This window comes from Diospyros lotus, chromosome 3, assembly GCF_014633365.1.
Source record: "Diospyros lotus cultivar Yz01 chromosome 3, ASM1463336v1, whole genome shotgun sequence".
NCBI classification, from domain to species: domain Eukaryota; kingdom Viridiplantae; phylum Streptophyta; class Magnoliopsida; order Ericales; family Ebenaceae; genus Diospyros; species Diospyros lotus.
In genome coordinates this window covers 31405978-31425989 of record NC_068340.1, presented here as the reverse complement: position 1 = coordinate 31425989, position 20012 = coordinate 31405978, and the positions used below count along the sequence as shown (strand labels likewise).

At 35.1% G+C, this 20012-nt stretch overlaps 2 protein-coding genes across 2 annotated transcripts; one reads left to right on the top strand and one right to left on the bottom strand.

Moving 5' to 3' along the window:
- Positions 1-819: 819 nt before the first annotated feature.
- Positions 820-9659, bottom strand: LOC127796937 (protein NUCLEAR FUSION DEFECTIVE 4-like). The gene is made up of 5 exons (XM_052329338.1): positions 9432-9659; positions 8976-9285; positions 8816-8877; positions 2296-3467; positions 820-1322 (listed from the first exon to the last, which is right to left on the bottom strand). Exons 1-5 carry the CDS (start codon positions 9657-9659, stop codon positions 887-889), a joined length of 2208 nt encoding a protein of 735 aa, XP_052185298.1. The 3' UTR covers positions 820-886.
- A 3380-nt stretch (positions 9660-13039) lies between these two features.
- On the top strand, positions 13040-19639 carry LOC127796161 (RNA-directed DNA methylation 4). Its single transcript, XM_052328158.1, has 10 exons — positions 13040-13302; positions 13422-13502; positions 13931-14022; positions 14208-14279; positions 16193-16234; positions 17954-18108; positions 18201-18319; positions 18627-18714; positions 18798-18871; positions 18962-19639. The coding sequence occupies exons 1-10, from the start codon at positions 13200-13202 to the stop codon at positions 19246-19248; spliced, it is 1113 nt and encodes a 370-aa protein (XP_052184118.1). The 5' UTR covers positions 13040-13199; the 3' UTR covers positions 19249-19639.
- Positions 19640-20012: the final 373 nt, after the last annotated feature.

Here is a 20012-nt window from a genome sequence, read left to right as displayed (position 1 = left end):
ATTAATTAATTATATAAATGATAATAATTAATTTTTCAAAATTAATTATATGACTTTACATATTTCTCTTCGCAATCAATTATCACATTTAAGACATGTCACATTTTTAAGAAAATAACAAACAAAAATAAAGTTAAAAAATAAAATTATAACATTTAAAATTATAAAAAAATAAATTTAAAATAATTAAACTATATATAAAATAAAGACAATTTAAATAATTAATTAATTATATAAATAATAATAATCAAAATTTTAAAATTGATTATCCATACATGACTTTACATATTTATCCTAACAATCAATTATCATATTTAAAACATGCGCATTTTTTAAAAAGTAACCAAAAAAACAAAGTTAAAAAATAAAATTATAACATTTAACTTATATATAAAATTATAACATTTAAAATTATAAAAAATAAATTTAAATTAATTAAACTATATATAAATAAAAATAAAATATAAAATTTACTTGACAGTTAGTATTCAACAGTATTACCTAATATCTCAAGATTTCTCCCGATTTAAAAAAGTTTCATTTTTCTGTAATTTATTTCAATTAAAATTTTATGCTAATATTTAAACATTAATAATATGGATAAATTAATAATATTTATCTTGGCTCTTCATATACCAGCATGATTACACATTTTTCAAATACTATTTAGTTATGAAAAAACCATTTACATGTTTCAAGAACTACATGTTCCAAGAATTACATCTCTAAGACTTAATTAATGATCTATAAAAATTATATTTTAAGTAAGCAAAAAAAATTACAAAAACATAATAAAATATCAAAATAGTAACTGGAAACGGGCGGGAAAAAATTTGACGGCTGTTTTATTATAATATATATATAGATATAGATATCGATATCAAAATTAAAGTGCATTTGAGAAGAACTTCTTGGTTCTTGCATGAAGGACGAGAGCCAGGAAAGTGCCGAGAAGGCAAAGGGACCCCCAGATGATGAACGTCGTTCCATAGCATTCCGCGCCCATGCACCTGCCATTAATGCTGCTTCCAGCAGCGCTGCTTTCTCGCCTGTAAATGAGAGCCGCCAAGTCCCCGAAAATGAAGGATCCAATTGGAATGTTGGCGATCAGAATGTTGTGGTTGACGCTGAAATTCTTGGTGCCGAAGAGGTGGGTGGTTGTAGAGACGGAGATAGTAGTAATTGCGCCAGTGCAGAGGCCTATAATGGCGGTGCTGATGCAGAGGGAGAGGTTGGTGGGGTTGAGGAGCAAGAAGAAAGATGCCGCCATTGGGGCCATCATCGCTGCTATGGAAAATGGTGATGATGCCATGCATTTACTCCTGTAGCAGCAATTAAACCATGAAACAAACCAGTAAGTTCATGAAACCAGTAGCAGTAGATTTTAGTTTTCTTGGTTCATTTGCTTCTATTTTGCCACTCAAGCTATGGATTGAATGTTTGTTATTTGGAGCTTGTGTAGATATTTTAGCTATAATTCGGTTGATTTAAGTTTCAGTTGGTGTTGTTCTTATTATGGCTGGTCTTTTGTCAGTGGGTTTTAGTTTCATGTTTAGTTTAGTTTAGTTATTGTTTTTGCATTTGAGCTTGTTGGGTGTTTAGCTTGTATGCTCAAGCGCATCTAGTCAGAGCATGTTTTAGTATATATCTTTTCATCTCAGGGTCTTGATCTTGTATCTTGTATATATGCGTTTCTCAAAAAAAAAAATTGAAGAAGAAGACATAAATAAGCTTAAAAATCGATAGAAAGTAATAAATAATCTTAAAAGATTGTATTTTTGAATCAGCTCACACACCAAAATCTTAGGTTATTTATATCATACTCTTTGCAAAACACTAAAAAGCAAAATGATGTAAATAATTAACAACAGCATTTCCAAGATATAATTAAGGCAAAACAATTAATATTCGGAGTTTGTTAAAAAGAAAGAAACAAATTCGTCTGATTTGAAATGAGGGACTGGAAATCTGCCACATTGCTATCCAAAATAAAAAATAATAAAAAAAAAGCAACAACTATGGCAGCAAACTAGCACAGATTGCCAGCATTAATTAATTAGTACGGGCAAGTCGATGAAGAAAAAAGCCAGCCAGGCCAAGTTTAATAAGCAAAAAATGTTATTTTAAGTGATATTAATTTAATACTAACATTAATAATCACTAGTGAGTAGTTATTATGATATATATTAAACATTAATATTAAGCGTAACTCAAAATGTATCTAAAAAGACATTTGGTTAACTAGTAGTCGGAAAACCAAAAAAAAAAAAAAGTAGAGTGACAGAAGCCGCTGACCTAGTGGAAATGTAAACGAGAAGAGAAGGAACGAGACGACCGAAGAAGCCAAATGAAGACGACAATGAGACCAGAGAAGATGTCCTGGAATACCCACGGGATTCTGCTATCTGTCCCAAGTTGTTCATGTAAACCAGCCCAAGAGTCGCGCCACAGAGATAAACGAAGAAATACAGCCAGAAATCCACCTTCATCAGCATCGTCTTCACCCCAGTCTCCTCCACTTCACTCCCCTCCTTAATCTCAGCAACAGTACCGTTTTCGATTTTTGGCCCTTCTTCAATATGATCATCAATATTGGTGAGATCATGGACTTTTATATCCCTTCTTATCAAGCACTTCTTCTGCAATGTTTCCATGGCTTTTTCAGCAAATGGAATTGCCAATGGAGCCAGAAGAAACACCCCCATTCCGATCACAATAATCAACCGAAGCAATCCACTTGATGACATCGAATTGAAGCTGGTGATCACAGCGAACGTTCCGGTGGCTATGGTGATGGCAAACATCAAAGCGAACCCACCTTGGATTTTTCTGGATTTTCCGCCATTGACAACCCGAACTATCACTGAGGCTGCAATGCAAACCAGCAGAGGCAACGTGGAGTTCAATAGAAGGTAAGCTTTGGCTCTTTCAATGGCGGAAGAGGGAGAAACGGCGTCAACTAAATCGGTATAAATCTTGGCGCTTAACCCTAGATAGCTCGTGGATAAAGCCACGGCGACCTGGCGATCGAAGGGGAAGTTTCGAATGATGACGATATAGCAAACTGTGTTGATCCAGCAAATGCTGTTTCCGGCCAGAACGGTAAGCGAGAAAACGAGGATATAAGATAAAGATGGGATTTTGTTTATCAGGACAAGGTACTGGACTCCGTAGCCGATGAAGCCGAGGAGTGAACCGATGAGGAGGACGAGCCAGAGGGGGAGGTAGACGGCGGCGACGCCCGCCAGCCAGCCAAGGAGCTTGCCGGCGTCTGATGCTAAGGCCAGGTTGTTGAGCTGGAGCTGGGACATGGAGAGGAGGCGCTTGAGCTGGGAGGAGTAAGCTGGGAAGTTGGAGTTTGTTCCGTTGATGGACTGGAGCCAGACGGCTGCCACCAAGCTCAGCCATTGAAAAGACATTTGAGGTCTGGCGAGGGTGATGGAGTTGCAGGTAGTGTGCACGTCTAACTGCTTATTTATATAATAGCAGGTGGACGACTGCTTATGTGTTTTCAAGTGGAAGAGTGTGAAAAGAGACGGATATAGTCAAAGAAAAGGATATTTTTTCCAGAATTTTGTAGAACAAATTTATTAAAAATTAATAATAATACATTTATAATTTTAAATTATTTTGATCCATCATGTTGGTGGATGACAAAGCAATGCCCGAACGGACAATTTAAATTTTAGAGGTTTTAAGTTGAATATATTATATATATAAAATTGAATATTTAAAATGTAAGATTAGTAAAAATATAATTATGTGTGTGTATGATTTTTGTTAATCTAATAGATTAAGTGAAAATATCACAAGTTAAAGATATCTTAATTCAATTATAAAGATGAAAATGAAATTTGATATCTAATTATATGAAATAATTAGAGCTCGTTAATTATATAAAGTTAAGAAAAAATTTATACCATGCATGGCAGTACAAACTATTTTTTGCTATATGATATCTAAGAACCACTAACCTATCTCTAATATAAATGTAACTCATATAAGTATACTAATTAACATTGATGTAAGACAATATAAGAGAAGAAAAAATTATTTGTGATAATTAAGATTTGGGTGGCATGCATGACTTTGGTAAAAGAGGTGAAGAAAAATTAATTAAATTTTGGTAGATGACTCTTAAATTTAATCGTATAATTATATGAATTTATGAAAAATCATACCGTAAATATTAAAAATAATTGATAAACTAAAATTCATGGAACTAAGAAATTGAAATTTAATATGTTGTTTAAATAGGGATGACACTAAACATTACTCTTTCGGCGGACAGGTACAAATTATTTTAATGAATTAATGTTGGATGGAAGAAGGGCGAATAATTGTGGTGCTTAAGCATAAAATGTGGTCTTATAATGGCCACCACAGTTCCTATCAATGGTTTATTTTTTATTTTTGGGTGACCTAATGAACAAAATAGGCGTGAAAATTGTCCAGTTTTGATTTTAAAGATGGGAGGACAAGACACGAAGTTGGCATCACCATCAAACCGATGGTGACCGGTGAGTACACATGGTCTATATAATAATTCTTTATACATGCATGTCTTGTAATGGAGGGAAGGCATAAATATAATAAAAAAGTTTTATGACATTTTAAATTTTCAAATATTTTATTAAAGACATCTATTTCAAAAAAATTAAATTATTAAATATTTTTTAATTTATATTAAATTGAATTCACTCTTATACTTTACCAAAAACATTCCTAGCACCCAAATTTGCTTAAAATGTGTTTAATAGTTTTACTTGTTAATTTTTTAAAAAAAAAATTCAAAGTGTTACGAAATTTGTTTTGATAAAGTATAGAGATACATTTAATTTAATACAAATTAAAAAAAGCTTAATAGTTTTATTTTTTATAAGTAAAGTTGTCTAATAAGATATTTTGAAAGTTTGAGGTGCCATAGAACTAGAACTACTTAGGTATTATCGACGTTTGAAATTAGTTGACCATGATTCGTAGGTCTGCAATAAGAAAAATAAGCATAAATGCAAAAAAAAGAAACGAATAGAAAGAATGCTAAATCGCACACAGGGAAGTTTTTACATGGTTCACCTAGAATGATACCTAGTTCATAACTGTTCTTTAGTTATTCCGGCAGAGTAATAGTATATCATTATTGTCGTCTCCCTTACAATGGTGTTTTAACCCCTATTTATAATGGGGTGTTTACAATTTACATAAAATCTAAAATAATAAGATAATATTATGAGAACAATATGTCATTATCAATGTCATAAAATCTGGAGTGGATTCCGCATTACTAGGGATTTGGTTTGTCTCAAATAAAATAGGTAGATCTCGCCTCCGTTTATTCCACGGCCTTGTTGTTATGCGAGCTGATTAACGAGTTAAACCAACAAGTTGGAAGTATCGTTGGGAGCTCGTTTGGTTTTGTGGTCTGAGCTCGAGTTTCAGCAATGTGCGACCTTGCTCTGACGACCTCGACCTTAGACCTATTGGGTTTTGAAAAATTATGCCAACTTGCTAGGTCGAGTTCAGCCCATAATAAGTGGTCCGGGAAATACCCATAACAGGTATAAAGGTACATTTATGCATTCGTTGTAATTTATTTTTATTATGTAATTGAATAGTTGGGGCTTAAGATTGATGATTAATTAAATTGAGGATATACACATATATTTATATAATTTTGTTATAATTAATGATATTTCTTTGTTAATGTGAATTGTACAAGACTATCCATAAAAATAGATAAGTTATCATAGAAGATACTGAATATGGCTACAAATTTGTAATATTAATTCTCTGCACCGTAAGTATATTATATAACTTTGAATATTGATGAATATTATTCAAATGATTCACGCTGCATTATGTGAATATTTACACGAGTAATGAGCAAAAAACATGCATGTATATGATCTGCACATTTAATTAATTAATTAATAAATTTCAACATCGTAAATTGAAAACAAGAATGTCTGCATGCATCTAATGGATTGAAGAATTTAAAACGAATTATGTCATATTACTAATAGTCAAAAGTGGATTCATGTGAAACTAAACGCGATTCCTTGTCAACTTCAACAGCGATACGCAATTATCGAAATCAAACATTATTTCTCCAAACAAATCACAAAAAAATATATATATATATATAAAAAAAAAGAGAGTTAATTCGGGGCTTGATTGTGTTCTGTGGCCTGTGGACAGCATGAGTGCTTTAGTCAATTAAAGCAAGCAATAGCAATATGGCATGGCCCCGATCCGAAGGTGTCCACATGCAATGCGGCAAATAAATGCAATATATATATACGTAGAAGAACTAATTTTTAATTTATGTTTAATATACATCTGCCCGGCGGCCAAGAGGTAAAGTCCTGGGAGTCAGCGTCCGGCTTGAAGGAAGGTTTGAAAATTGGGGTTGGCATATCGTACGCAAGTCATGTTGCACCACTCGAATGCTTGGATGGGCAGTTGAGCCATCCCTTCATTCTTAATGGCGGATTGTTTCACCACCATTCAAATTTAGCTACAGGATGCACACAAATTAAATTGGGTTTTCCTAGAATAAATTATATAATTGATATCAAAATTATTAAGAGTTAAGAAAACAACAAAGAGAATATCTAATTGAATGCGTCATTAAAGAAAAAATGAATAATGCAATAAAGTATTGTCCTTATATTTAAATAAAATATTAAATGGAATGATATTAATCTTATTAATAACACGTGTGTGACATGCAATAATAAAATTATTCAATCTAAATTTAATTTATTTTTCAGTAGATGGATGTCTTTATGTAGAATATATAGGCATTAAATTAAACATGTGGTAGATAAATGACAAATATACCTAAAATTTAATTTAAATATAACTAATGTGTGCTTATGTAAATAAGTATTTAAATGCAATAAATTATTCTATTAATACATTAATAATACTCTTTTTTTTTTAAAAAAAAAAACTGATTGCAATTCATATAGGGTGAGTTATGATTGATTATAGTGAATATGAAATAAATCACATTATAAATTGATCGTTCATTGTTTTATTGCATTCCCCGATATTAATTAATAGAATAGAAAAAATAACAAAAAAGGAACAACAAAGTCACAAAGCACAAAAAACAAAGAGGAGCAAATATTTTTTTTTCTCTCAAAAAAGAACATTGGAATTGAAATGAAAAATTAACAAATTATTAAAAACTATTCACATCATTCATTACGCTTATCAATAAAGGCCCAAACAAATTTAGCAAAATTAACAGATGAATTTTTAATTTTTAACATTAAATAATAGACAATAGATATATAAATAGATATTATAAAAAAGGAACACGTGAATACAGATAATTATATTTTTAAGAGACATGTTATTTGGTTTAAATTTAAAATATATCTTCTGTTAAATTTAAATAGACATTTACTTTAATTTTAAGAATTATATTATTCCGGAAAAGTTATAATCATTCTTTAAAACGTTTACTTCCTAAAAAATATGATCTTTTCAATGGGAATATCTTTTTTAAAGAGACGATCAAAGAACATTATAAACCCTTTTCAATTTTTCACTAATTGAGACATATTAATTAAATTAATAAAAAAATATCTTCTCACTCTCACTCTTAAACCCAAGTTAAATAATAATTGTGATTTATAATATTATTATTAAAAAATCTTTAATAATTTAACTTTGCTATAAAGGTCTAGAGTGATAACTTAAATGGGTGATTTAATTTTATGAAGAATCCGTGAGAGCATGTATTGCAGCTTAGATGAGTGGGAGATTTTAAGCCCACGATTCGTAGGTACCTTTGTGGGTGAAATTTTTACCTTATTTTATAGAGGAAGAAAACTAATAACTATTTCTATCTTCTTCTTCTTTGCAAATGTGATGTGCCAATTACTCAACCACAAGACGAGAAAACAACTAATTATGTGTTTGACTTATTACTTGATAATCTTGCCATTGTGGTCTCGAGTTATTACATTTATTAATGTTATTAAATAATCACGATTGTCACTATCATAAGTAACAACTAAAGGATTAGATTTGTCATTAGTACCATAAAATAATTATTGTTGCACGGTTACAATCATAAATTTGTAGATAGAAAATTGTCGATGGATGACTCACGTATGGTTTGTTTGAGCGATAGATGATCTCACTCAAGGGATGGATGACTCCTTCAGGCGATAGATTACCTGATAGAAAGAAAATTGGTTAGGGGCGCATGTGAGAATCCTTACACGAACTATCTGATGCTTAAGTTAGACTCTCGTAGAAGTGAAATACTTAAAAACAAAGAGTCAATCTGAGTATTTGAGTTTACGTACTGAATAAGGGGAAGAGATCCCCTATTTATAATGATAAGAGGGACATCCATGTGTTGTGTGACCCGATCTCCACGGCAAGAATCTCAAAGAGGCTTTGACCGAGTCTCACAGGGGTAGTTTAGACTAATTATTTAGGAGGTGTTAACACGAGAGCGCGAGGCACATGGATGCTAGCGTGGTACCCCGGATAGAGATGGCAAACGGGCCGGCCTGGCCAGCCACCAAGTGGCCCGCGGGCCAAGCGGGCCGGTCCAAATCGGCCCGCTTAAAAACGGGCCAGCAGATTGTTGGCCCTAGCCCGGCTCGCCACGGGCCGCGCTAATCGGTCCTGCCCAATTTTTTTTTTTTTTTGTTTGATACCATATTTGGCCATTTAGCTCACTTTGAAGAAAAACAACCTACTCAAAAAGTCATTTCTGGAGGCCAAATTACAAATAAGAAGAAAAAAAAAATTAAAAATTATGCCTTTAATCTTCATCAACAACAACATTTAAGTCTTGTTTAGAAAGTCTTATATCATCAATGCTTGACTCCTCCTCCTCCTCATCATCTATAATAAAAAATTACATATGTTAATTATTTATCATATAAGAGAAATGTTTAATATTATGTTAAATCCTAGATATTAGAAAGTTTAAAAAAAATTACCTCCAAAACCATGTAACCAATTCCGTGTGCACAAGAGAGCTTGAACTGTTTCATCATGCAAACGACTTCTATACTTGTTCAAAATACGAGATCCAATGCTAAAAGCTGACTTCGATGCTACGGTTGTTATCGAAATACTCAATACATCACAAGCCATCTTTGCAATAATTTTCCCTCTATTAGCTCGCTCTCTCCAATATGCCAAAACATCAAATGCTCCCGATATTGGAATCCTTGGCTCTTCCAAATAAAGATCAAGTTGGGATTTTTTGGTATCGTTAGAAACTTGGCAATCAAATGCTTCAAAATCCTATCAAATAATCAAAAAAATAGTCAACCAAATATTTATATCAATTATATATGAACAAGTGTTTTAAAAAAATATAGACTTACATCATATATATTTTTTGACTTATTTGCTTGTTCACCTCCAATGGAAATTTGTGATCCACTAACATTTGAGGAAAGCATTGAACTTGAACTTAATAAACTATTGTTAACATATTCACCATAAAGCCTATACAAAGCCATCTTCACCCTTTCCAACTTCTCTTCATAGTTATAAAGATTGAGTTTTGAATAAGTGTACCTCAAAAAGTTAAACTTCTTGGTTGGATCAAGAATCGCTCCAAATGCAAGAACCACTCTATAATCACTCCAATACTTATCAAATTTTTCTTTCATCCTTGCACTCATACTTGCAATCAACTTATCATCATTTTCCAAGTTGGATGTCAAGAGACACTCTATCCTCCAAATTTCTCCAAAATACAAATTAGATGTAGGGTAAGAGGATCCAGAAATCAAATTAGTGATAGTATAAAATGGCTTCAAGAATTCACAAATTATCTCCCCTCTTGTCTACTCATCACTTGATGGACACCACCTATAATTTTTATCACATAAGCTTAAACTATGAAATGCACGATGATACTTGAATGCACTCTCAAGCATTATGTAGGTGGAGTTCCATCTAATGACAACATCCGGTCTCAACCCAATTCCTGTATCAATTCCACCAACTTGCTCAATACATTGATAAAATTGTCTCATTCTAGCTTCTGAACCCCTCACATAATGAACACTTTGTCTTATTTTATGCAATGCCTCACTAACTACCTTCAAACCATCTTGAACAATAAGGTTCAGTATATGAGCACAATATCTAATGTGAAAGAACTCTCCATTAAGCAACAAAGTAGTCGACAAATTTAAATGTTCTTTCAATATATTTTGCATGTTGTCATTTGAAGTGGCATTGTTCAAAATGAGGGAAATTTTTTTTTTCTCCAATCCCCAATCCTTTAAAAATTCTAACACCTTCAATGATAATTCATGTCCACTATGTGGTGTCTTCATATGAGAAAATGACAATATCTTACTATTTAACTTTCAATTGCCATCAACATAATGAACAGTAAGAGAAATAAATCCATGATTAGTGCATGCAGTCCAAATATCAGAAGTCAAACAAATTCTACCAGGATTTTGGGCCAATTGTTGTTTTAACTTCTCTTTCTATATTTCATATGTTCTCAAGACATCCGCTTTAGCAGTATTTCTACAAATGAATTTACAATGTTCATTCAGAAACTTTTGATAATTTCTAAACCCCTTCCACTCAACCATATTAAAGGGAGCACCATGTGAAATAATCATCTGAGCAATAAGTTCACGATTTACTTTAGGGTCAAATTTTTTTCTCTTCAACTTCCCTTCATAATCAATAAGCATATCTCCCGCATCATTATACTTAGAAATCATCATACATTTAGGAATACGACGACTTAAATGAGAGGTTCCTGATTTAGATGGACATGAATATTCTTTACCACACCCCTTGTATTTACACCTTGGTTTGCCATCACTACCAACACCAATTTTCACAAAATGGTTCCACACATCAGAGGTTAAAATCTTAGGCTTTTTTTATTGTGATTGTGAGATGGATTCCTCATTAACATTACTAGGGATTCCTCTCGAAATTTGATCATCACCATCCATTTTAAATTTCTAACAGAAGAATCCTCACTGTAAATAATTAAAATAATTCATTTTAAATAATTAACACAAAACTTTAGGCTTTAGCTAAGCAAATAATTAACAAAAAAACTTAACTTACCTTGCTTTAGCTAGGCAATAGAGGCAGGCGGCGTGAGCGAGGTAGGGTAAGGGGCGCGGGCAACAGAGGGGCGAGGGTGGCGAGCGAGGGCGAGAGCGAGGGGCGCGGGCGAGACAGAGGGCGAGAGCGAGGGGCGCGGGTGAGGGTGAGGGCGAGGGCGAGACAGAGGGGCGCGGGCGCGGGCGAGGGCGAGGATGATAGAGGGCGAGACGAGGGTGAGGGCGAGGCAGAGGGTGAGGGCAAGGGCGACAGAGGGCGAGGATGATAGAGGGCGAGACAAGGGTAAGGGCGAGGGCGAGGCAGAGGGTTAGGGCAAGGGCGAGAGGCGAGGCTGAGGGTGGGGGGTTTTGTGGGCGATTAACGGGCCGGCGGGCCCGCCCCGCCACCATTTGGCCCGCCGGGCCAAGCGAGCTGGGCCAAATCGACCCGGCCTTAAATGGGCCAACAAACTGCTGGCCCTAGCCCGGTCCTGGGCTGGGCCCCAACGAGCCAGCCCATCAGGCCAGGCCCATTTTGCCATTTCTAACCTCAGATGACCTTCACTCGGGGGTGTGTGTGAGCGCGGGCAATGAAGCAAGCATGGGCAAAGATGAGTGTGTGCGAGCATGGCCATGCACACAGGGTTGTGGGTGTGAGCGCATGGGGTGGTCGAGCACGTGGGAGCAACTGCACGTGCTAAGGCGTGGCTTCCCGAGTAGCCCACTCAGGGGCAGGGTCGCGTGCGGGCCCCACCCCTCGCGCACTAAACAACCACGTGTTGCTTGGCCATGATTTGGGGGAGAGGGGATGCGCCTTTCTACCACCCTTGGGTGACCTCCCAAGACACCACCACAGTTGACTTGCCATGTGGCACTTCCTTGGGCCGTCATGTTGCATTTCTACTTCTTTATTATTTTTTTGATTTCGATATTTTGTAACATTACAATAATACACAAATAATATTTGCCCCGATAACTGAGACTAAATAAGGAAAAAAAAAGGGAAGGAAACATTATTACAAATTTTTTAAAAAATGTATGAAATAAATTAAAATTTAAAAATTAGAGATTATGAAAAAGAAAGGAACCCAACATAAAACCCCGAAAGTTCGAATATGGGCTACCCAGAAAAGCTTCTACTTGAAGTTTTGTATTGGGTCAATCGGTCACCCAGACCTAAACTAGAGTCAGGCGATCCGATCCGATCCGATTCTGTTAAGCTTGCGCCTGAAATTTTGATCCAATTTTTAAATGACTTGGATCTGGAGAAGCCCAATTTGGTTACATGGGGGCTCGTTTTAGGCCGACTGTTGATCCAAACATTTTCTTTTTCCCCCTTTTTTTCTATGAACAAAACCCCTTCTCTCTCTCTAAATTCTGCATTCCTTTGAGAAAATCGTCGGATTCAATATTTTCAGTGCACGATAAGTCGCTTATTTGAACTCTTTTAATTGTTATTTAATTCAATTCTCAACCCGAGGGATGTCAACAGAGTTTTATTCAATTTTTTAAACGCACCATTTAAGTCTATTTCTCCTATTTTTTCGTATATTCTTAATAGTGTTTGTTAATTAAAATATTATTTAAAAAAATAAAAAAAAATTATATATAAATATTTTTATTATATTTCTTAAATTTATCTAGTAGACCATCTTTTATTTGATTATTCAGATAAATTTATCTTATCTCATTCAAATAAATTTATTTAAAACCTTATGACTAAGAAAGAATGATCCATATACCTTTAAATGTGTTTTAAAAAAATTAATAAATAACTAAATAAAAATTTTAAAATATTTTTAAAATTTATCTTTACCATTCCCAAACTTAAATGACATCTTGCCTAATGGCTCGAATTCAATCTGCGTTTAGTTGTTGGGTCAGGCTTCGGCCGGAGCCCAATAAGTCGGAGTAGGCCCAAATGCTATGCGATTTTAGATTTCGTCACATGCTCACTCCGAGGGTGCGTGCAGTCGGAGCAAGGAGCGGTCCTCTCTCTCTTCTCTCTCTCTCTCTCTCTCTCTCAGTCGGAGCAAGGAGCGGTCCTGTCTATCTCTCTTGCTTACACGCGAGCATTTCCTTTGAAACGAAACAATTCTAAACCCTAATTTAGCTGTACCAGCGATGACTGACGCAGGCTCGAGCTCTTCGGCTCCATCGAAGAACGAAAGGCCCATAATTGTTAGGGTTAAACGAAAAGCTCACCAGTCTCCACTTGAAGCCTTCTGTGAGTTGTTTAGAATTTCCCTTCGTTTTCTTTTGTTGTTTTTTTTTATGACTCATTGTTCCATCTTCATCTCGAAACTCTGTTTCTGAGTGTTTGACTGCGAATCTTGCTGCTTTTAGGGCTTGAAATCAACGAGAGGCCATTGAAGCGGCCGCTTATAGACTTTCAGAAGCTCTCGATTTCTGATTCTCCTGCAAAAGGTACATTCAGCTTCTCTCTCTCCCTGTGTGTACCTATGCACTCATACATGCATGCATACAAGCACATATGTATTTTAACTGGTGCCTGCATGGATGACTATAAGAAGATCATTTTCAATTGCGTCATTGGACCTCTCTCTGCGCATGAATATGTACATCTCTCTCTCTCTCTCTCTCTAAGTTTCAGATTGAGTATGAATTGATAGATTTGTTTGATTATTACATACTATGGAATGCCCCAAGGGAGCTTTGTGCCTAAACTGCTATGGTGATAACTAGCAGGATGAACGTAACCTATATGCTTCAGATATAGATTGCATGCTAAAGATGTTCTGCTTGTGGCCAGTTTCCTGTTTGGTACAGAATAATATACAAACTTGTACACTTGCTTGAGCCAACCTATACCTGAAGCACTTAGTATTTTGCAGTCAAGGAATTGAAGACTAGAAAGGTCTTTGTGCAACATGTTGAGACAGTAAGCAGCTCAGAGGTCACCAGTGATGTTTTTCTATCTTTTAGGGTACAGTTACTGTTCCACGAATCGCTTGCATTTTAATTTGTTCATTGGCATGTGCTTGGAAGTCTGGTTTTCATGTATTCTTATCCAAACTTATCTCTTTTTGGTGTGTGGTTTCAGTCATCTCATTTTTAACCTCGGAAGAACCCAATAGTAAGTATTCTAATGATTTGATATTTCTTAAGCAGCCTAAATCTGCTGATGGATTTAGCAGTAAGGGCAAAAATGGGGAACAAAGGTGCATGTTTAAGAATGAAAGTGTAAGATCTCTCTTTCTTAAGTCACTTGTTAATTATTATGGTAAGACAATACCAATTGTTATAACTTGTTAGAGAGAACTTATGGCAGGAATGTTTGATCACTCTCTGTTACTCCAGCAAACAAAATTTAATAAAATGAAATGAAGTGAGTTTGATCAATGTTCTATCAAGGGGGTCCACATATATTAGCTCTGAAATATTGGTTATTTTGAAAATGTGTCTCATTAAAATTGACTATATGGTAAGACATTTGAACATAATCTTGTTGAATTTGATTCTCATGATGAATCTCTTTAAAGTGGGATTGGTCAAGATATTTCAAATTATAAAAATTCAGGGCTGTAGAGAAAATGAAAAAGAGAGTGGTTGTTTGTTACAGTCAATATCATAGAGAAAGGCTTGCATATGATCTTCATAGTATTCAGAACCAATTATTCAAAATTGTTAGGAAGTGTGGGCCATTACCTGTTAATGCACTGATAATGTCGACTATATTTATATTATTATGTGACTATGCTCTATAGTTTGTTTGATTCTGAGTGGTTTTATGCATTCTGGGCTTATGGTCCTTACTTTTAGGTTTTTCTCTTAAACATGCTGTGAAGTACTTGTTAAACAAAATGAAGTGAGTTGGTACTTGTGAAGCTATGTTGAAGTCATATTCTTTTATATTGATGCATTAGACCATAGTCTATTTTGTTCTCAAAAAAGCTTATGTGGCCAACGTGCAAAAGCCTTTGTTCTCCCCTTATCACATAGAAATACTCGGGGTCACAAAATATGCTGTAGTGATTGAAATAATATCTCAATCTATAGATTCTTTAACCAGAGAACATTGCAACAGAAATCCTGGTAATGAATGGCACGTCCTTGAATGCATATTTTTGATATCAATATTGCTTGCATCAATATTTTGAACCATTGAGGTAATAGAATAATTTGGCTCAGATTTACTTAATCTGAGTTTCCAGCAGATGGGTGCATAGTTACAGGGATGGTCTGTATTAACTTGCTGCATATGTCCTCTGCATCTACTATTATTTGCGTCATCCATATTGTTGCACTTTATTAGAAAGAGCCTCTTATGTTTATGAAAACAGAGTAATTGTAAAAAAAAAAAAACTCAAAAAAAGAAGGAACTATGAAATTTGACTAGCCTTTTTTTTTGGTGGGCATAATTTTGGCCTTAAATAAGCACAAGTTGATAGGTGACAAAAATTCTTAAGACCGTTCAATTCACTTCAATTCCATTATAATTTTGGGAGTCAGATAAGTGCCTTCTTCACTGGCAGTGGGAGACTCCAGCTTCTGCCCAACCTAATATAGTTCTGTATGAGAGAACTAATTGATCACAAGAAACAAAAATCTTAGGTTACTGAAGTTCTAGGATATTATTTTAGTGTCCTAATATTTTCTTAGGTCATGATATGGAGTATTTGTAATACTGATTTTTGATTGTATTAACTTTTAAACTCTTGATGCCTACTACATAATTTGATGACATTGTGCTATTGTCACATCCCTATCTGGGGTTCTGTAAAGACCATAAGGTCCTTAACATCGATCATATGTTTAGTTGCATATGATTGCTTCTTTTTGGCCTGTATGTCCATTCTCTGGTTCTGTAATTGGTGTACACTGTTAAGACTGGTTGCTATTCTTCGGATTGTTTTGGTTGATATTCTCAAGCAAATTTTTTAGATTATGATGTAGTCCATCTCTCGACTATTTGACCTTTTTTCATCTCCTTTTATAAAGATGGTCAAAATGTGAGCTGTGCTATTGCCCTCTTACACATCATGATTTCTCTTGTTGGAATCTTGCACATTGTTAAACTGTTAAAAAATGATTGAAATTTCAGCATACTTCTTGTTACTGACATGACTGCATTTTTCTATGGAATTTTATGGCAGAAACAAGATCAGTTGCTGGTTAAAGCCAAACAAAAGCAAGAGGTATGCAGATGGAATTTTTTGTTGCTACTGATTTGCATAGACTGAAATTTACATGTTAAATTTTTATCATGTTAAGTTTTCATTTTTACATCATTGTTCTTTTTGTTATACATTTATATGTTAGATTTTTATCCTTGTTCTATACATGCTTAGGATATTTTATTTATTTCTTTCTGTTTCCTCTGCCGCCATCATGGATCCAGTCCATGCAGTTACCAATGATGAACATACTCGACTGTGCTGTCACCGTTTTCTGTGTGCACTGCATTGCCAAGCTGTCAGTCTTTATAAATTGAGGGTACAAGGTGAAATGTAAAGAACCAATCATAATACTAATGCTTTTGGTAAAATCTATAAAAGAGAGTGATGATTCACAAATCTGTCAGGACCTTGTGACTGACAATGGAAATTCTCTTATGAGGAAGAGAATTAGGGCAGGATGAGAGAAGAATGCCAGGAGGGGGAGAAAGAACAAAGGGAGATGAGAGAACAGAAGGATTGAGAGGGAGAGAAATTGAGTGAGAGAGAGAATCAGTTGAGTTAGCCTTTTATAACTTCTCCTTGGCGCCAAATTAACTGGCGGTTATCCAAGGTACAACTTCTAGTAGCTGCTTAAGTACAACAGCTACTAACTACCTTACAAATGTAACCCCAAAGGACGAAAATACCCCTAAGACATCCGTAGGGTCCTGACAAAATCTTACCCTGAAGCCAGTAGAAACTGTATAGTAAATATATAGTCAATATCTTTAATATTTATATGTATTTGTTCCCCTGCATCTTCAAAAATCATGTTGTTTCTTTTCCTACTGAGGGACCGCATTAAATACATTTATGTTGCCTTCTATTGCTGTTCTTATCTTCTTCAATTGACAACCTCTTCATGGATAGAGAGCTACAACCTGTTCTTAGCAGCTTCCAGTAAACAACAAAATATAGAGAAGACCATGAAAAACTCAAAACCTTTTCACAAATTCAATTCTTCCAAATATCTTCAATGGAACTAAGTTTTGAAAGCATCCTGAGGAAGGAGTGACAGACTTCACTGAGAGTCTCTTTTTGCCTTTTCCCTTTCATGACATCCTACCCATCCCTGTTATTTACCTAATCTACCATTTGAAGAAATTCATCCACAGCTTTAACCTACCAATTCTGAATTGCTTTATTGAACTGGACTCCAGCATCATTCCTGTATCAGAAAATGCTCAAAAACCAGTAGCAGCAGTATTTTTGTCAATTGCTATGCTGTACAAGACCAAAGAACCCCTGAAAGAGGGGGCCCTACACCAAGTATCTGGCCAGAAATTCCATTCCAAATTCATGATCCGGCACTCTATTCCATAGAACTGCTTTTATCATTCAGCATAATACACAATCACTTTGCCCATGAAGCTGGATCTGAATTTTTAAAATATCAAATGCCCTACCTCCTCACTTTCTTAATAGGACAATGAAAATTTTGCTGAAAGGGTGAAATTACAATTTTGGCCTCTTGCTTTAAATGGTTTTAAAACAAGATAGGTGTAATTTCACCCTCTTGGCACCCATTGGTAATTATTTTTAACCCAATACTGTTTTGGCAATTTTTTAAAAATATTATTTTAGTGAGAAACTCAAGAGTAAGGAGCAAACAACTTTTGTCATTACATGATTTTTTGTGTTAGTTCACTAAACCAAGTGCATATCAAAAGTTACTTCTGTATTCTTTGATCTGACCAGGTTCTATCAAAAAATGCTCGTTTTGAACAAATATGGAGGAGCAGAACAGGGAAAAGAGAAGCAGTGCATGATAGTGTTCTTCATGAAATGTGTCGTCTCTATGATGTTGTTCGTATTGATGCTGAGGAAAAAGCTGATAATGGACAACAACAGGAGTAAGTTTTATCATAAAACATGATTTATACTGCTGCCTCTAAAAGCACAGATTTTCCAACGTTCTGGGTTTTTTGTCTGGATTTTGATGCAGGTCTAGTGACTTGGAAGATCACAGGATTATGTCTAGTTATCTTCCATTATTAAGAGAATTCATCCCAAGTGCTGCTGCAGAAATTGAGTCTAATATTCATGATTACCTGTCCGATCGAGGTCTTATGTTGCCTCTGCTTCTTCTTTCTCTTTTCTGATCTGAGTCTTTTGGTGGAATTTAAGCGTGAGTAAAGGCATATTTTGCCTTCAGCTCTTCTTCTCTCTCATTTCTGATCTGAGTCTTTTGGTGCAATTTAAGCGTGAGTAAAGGCATATTTTGCCTTCAGCCAAATGTTACAGAAAATTCTCAGGACACATTGCATAATTATCATTACTATTCCTGACAATTAAATCCTTCTTGCAAATTCTTTTTTTTTTCCTTTTTTTGTTTTCCCCATTTTCATGTATTTCTCTAATTGCTCTGCAGCATCGAATGATTGCTATGTCTATGATTTTTATGCCATGAAGGATGACGTCAAAATAACAGAAGATGCTTCGAACTCATTTTTTCCTTTGTAAGGAATTAATAGGTTGACATATTCATAAATTTTTAAGTTTATAACTTGGTTCATTATATTGATGGATGTCTTTGGTGCAGGGTGCAGGTGGATGAAGATGATGAGTTCTATGATGGGCCGGCTGACTCCGAGTACGAAACTGATGATTCTAATGGTATAGAGTTTCTGCATCATTTCTTTACAGCAATTCAATATATTCCCATTGCATGTTCTTGTATTTATGATTATATTCTTGGGTTCTTAGCCGAAGATAATCCTATGAACGATTATCCTGACGAGGAGACATCGGAGAATGTAGAAACATCAGAAGATGATGAGGAAAGCAAAAGTAAAACCTCCTGTGATGAATCTGAAGAGATTGATGATCGTGCAAGTGCTTGTGAATCCTCCGATCCTGAAGATAAAGAAAACTGGTCAGATCATGCAGGTTCCATGTATGAAGATGACATTTATGGCGATGATTTTGAAGACGGTGATGTTTATTATGATGAGGAATATAATGAGGGTGATGATGATGCTATCGTTGTTTAAGTCCTTGACCAGGATGTTGTTTTACGCCAAAATTGGGCTTGAACTTGTGAGTAGGTAATCAAGGGTTATGTTGATTGGTGAGCAGCAGCTAATTTCCATGAAACTAATTCTTGTACATAATTCTTTCAAGACAACTTTAGATAAATCCTGCATTTTGGAAATGCCCGCCTCCTTAAAAGACGACACATTCGCATATATTCAAGGTTTAATACTGTAGGAGTTGGATAGTGCTAGTTGGTGGCTGGCTAATGCTATTTTTGGAAGTTTCACTTTTCTGATTGGAGCGGAATTTCAGTGTCAATCTCTCTCTCTCTCTCTCTCAGTAAGTGAAGTGACCAGAGAAATTTTTTTTTTTAATTTATTTGGGTACGTGGGAAACCTTTTTTCAGTATTTCTCGAGGGCTAATTATATTTCCAGTTGCTATGTAATTGTAACTTCATTATTTCTTTTGAGGTTTTTTTTTTTTAATGTTTGGAGGATATACAATGAATAAAAAAGGATGAGACAATACATTAAGGGAGAGTGGGGGGAAGCGAAATGGGCAGCGCCGCAGCGGAGGGATTAAATTGTCTCATTTACCCTTTACTGTTCATTTTTGAGCCCTTGCAATATGAGGGGTGAATGAGACGATCCTACCCTCGGGGCTCATCAAGTAATGCTGGGTAATAATGGGACAATTCAACCCTCTCGGTCATGAGATCAATTTGGGGGCTTCCCGGTAATTTACTTAATTTGTTCCGAGGAGGCCCATCAAAAACTCGTC

What these genes read in the sequence shown, in the direction of transcription:
- LOC127796161 (XM_052328158.1), top strand. Translation starts at nt 13,200, where the DNA reads ATGACTGACGCAGGCTCGAGCTCTTCGGCTCCATCGAAGAACGAAAGG. An exon ending in GTCTCCACTTGAAGCCTTCT is followed by an intron (nt 13,303 to 13,421) that starts GTGAGTTGTTTA and finishes TGCTGCTTTTAG; the next exon opens with GGCTTGAAATCAACGAGAGG. An exon ending in TGATTACCTGTCCGATCGAG is followed by an intron (nt 18,320 to 18,626) that starts GTCTTATGTTGC and finishes ATTGCTCTGCAG; the next exon opens with CATCGAATGATTGCTATGTC.
- LOC127796937 (XM_052329338.1), bottom strand. Translation starts at nt 9,659, where the DNA reads ATGAAAGAAAAATTTGATAAGTATTGGAGTGATTATAGAGTGGTTCTT. An exon ending in GTTCAATGCTTTCCTCAAAT is followed by an intron (nt 9,286 to 9,431) that starts GTTAGTGGATCA and finishes ATTATTTGATAG; the next exon opens with GATTTTGAAGCATTTGATTG. An exon ending in TTGGTTACATGGTTTTGGAG is followed by an intron (nt 8,878 to 8,975) that starts GTAATTTTTTTT and finishes TTTTTATTATAG; the next exon opens with ATGATGAGGAGGAGGAGGAG.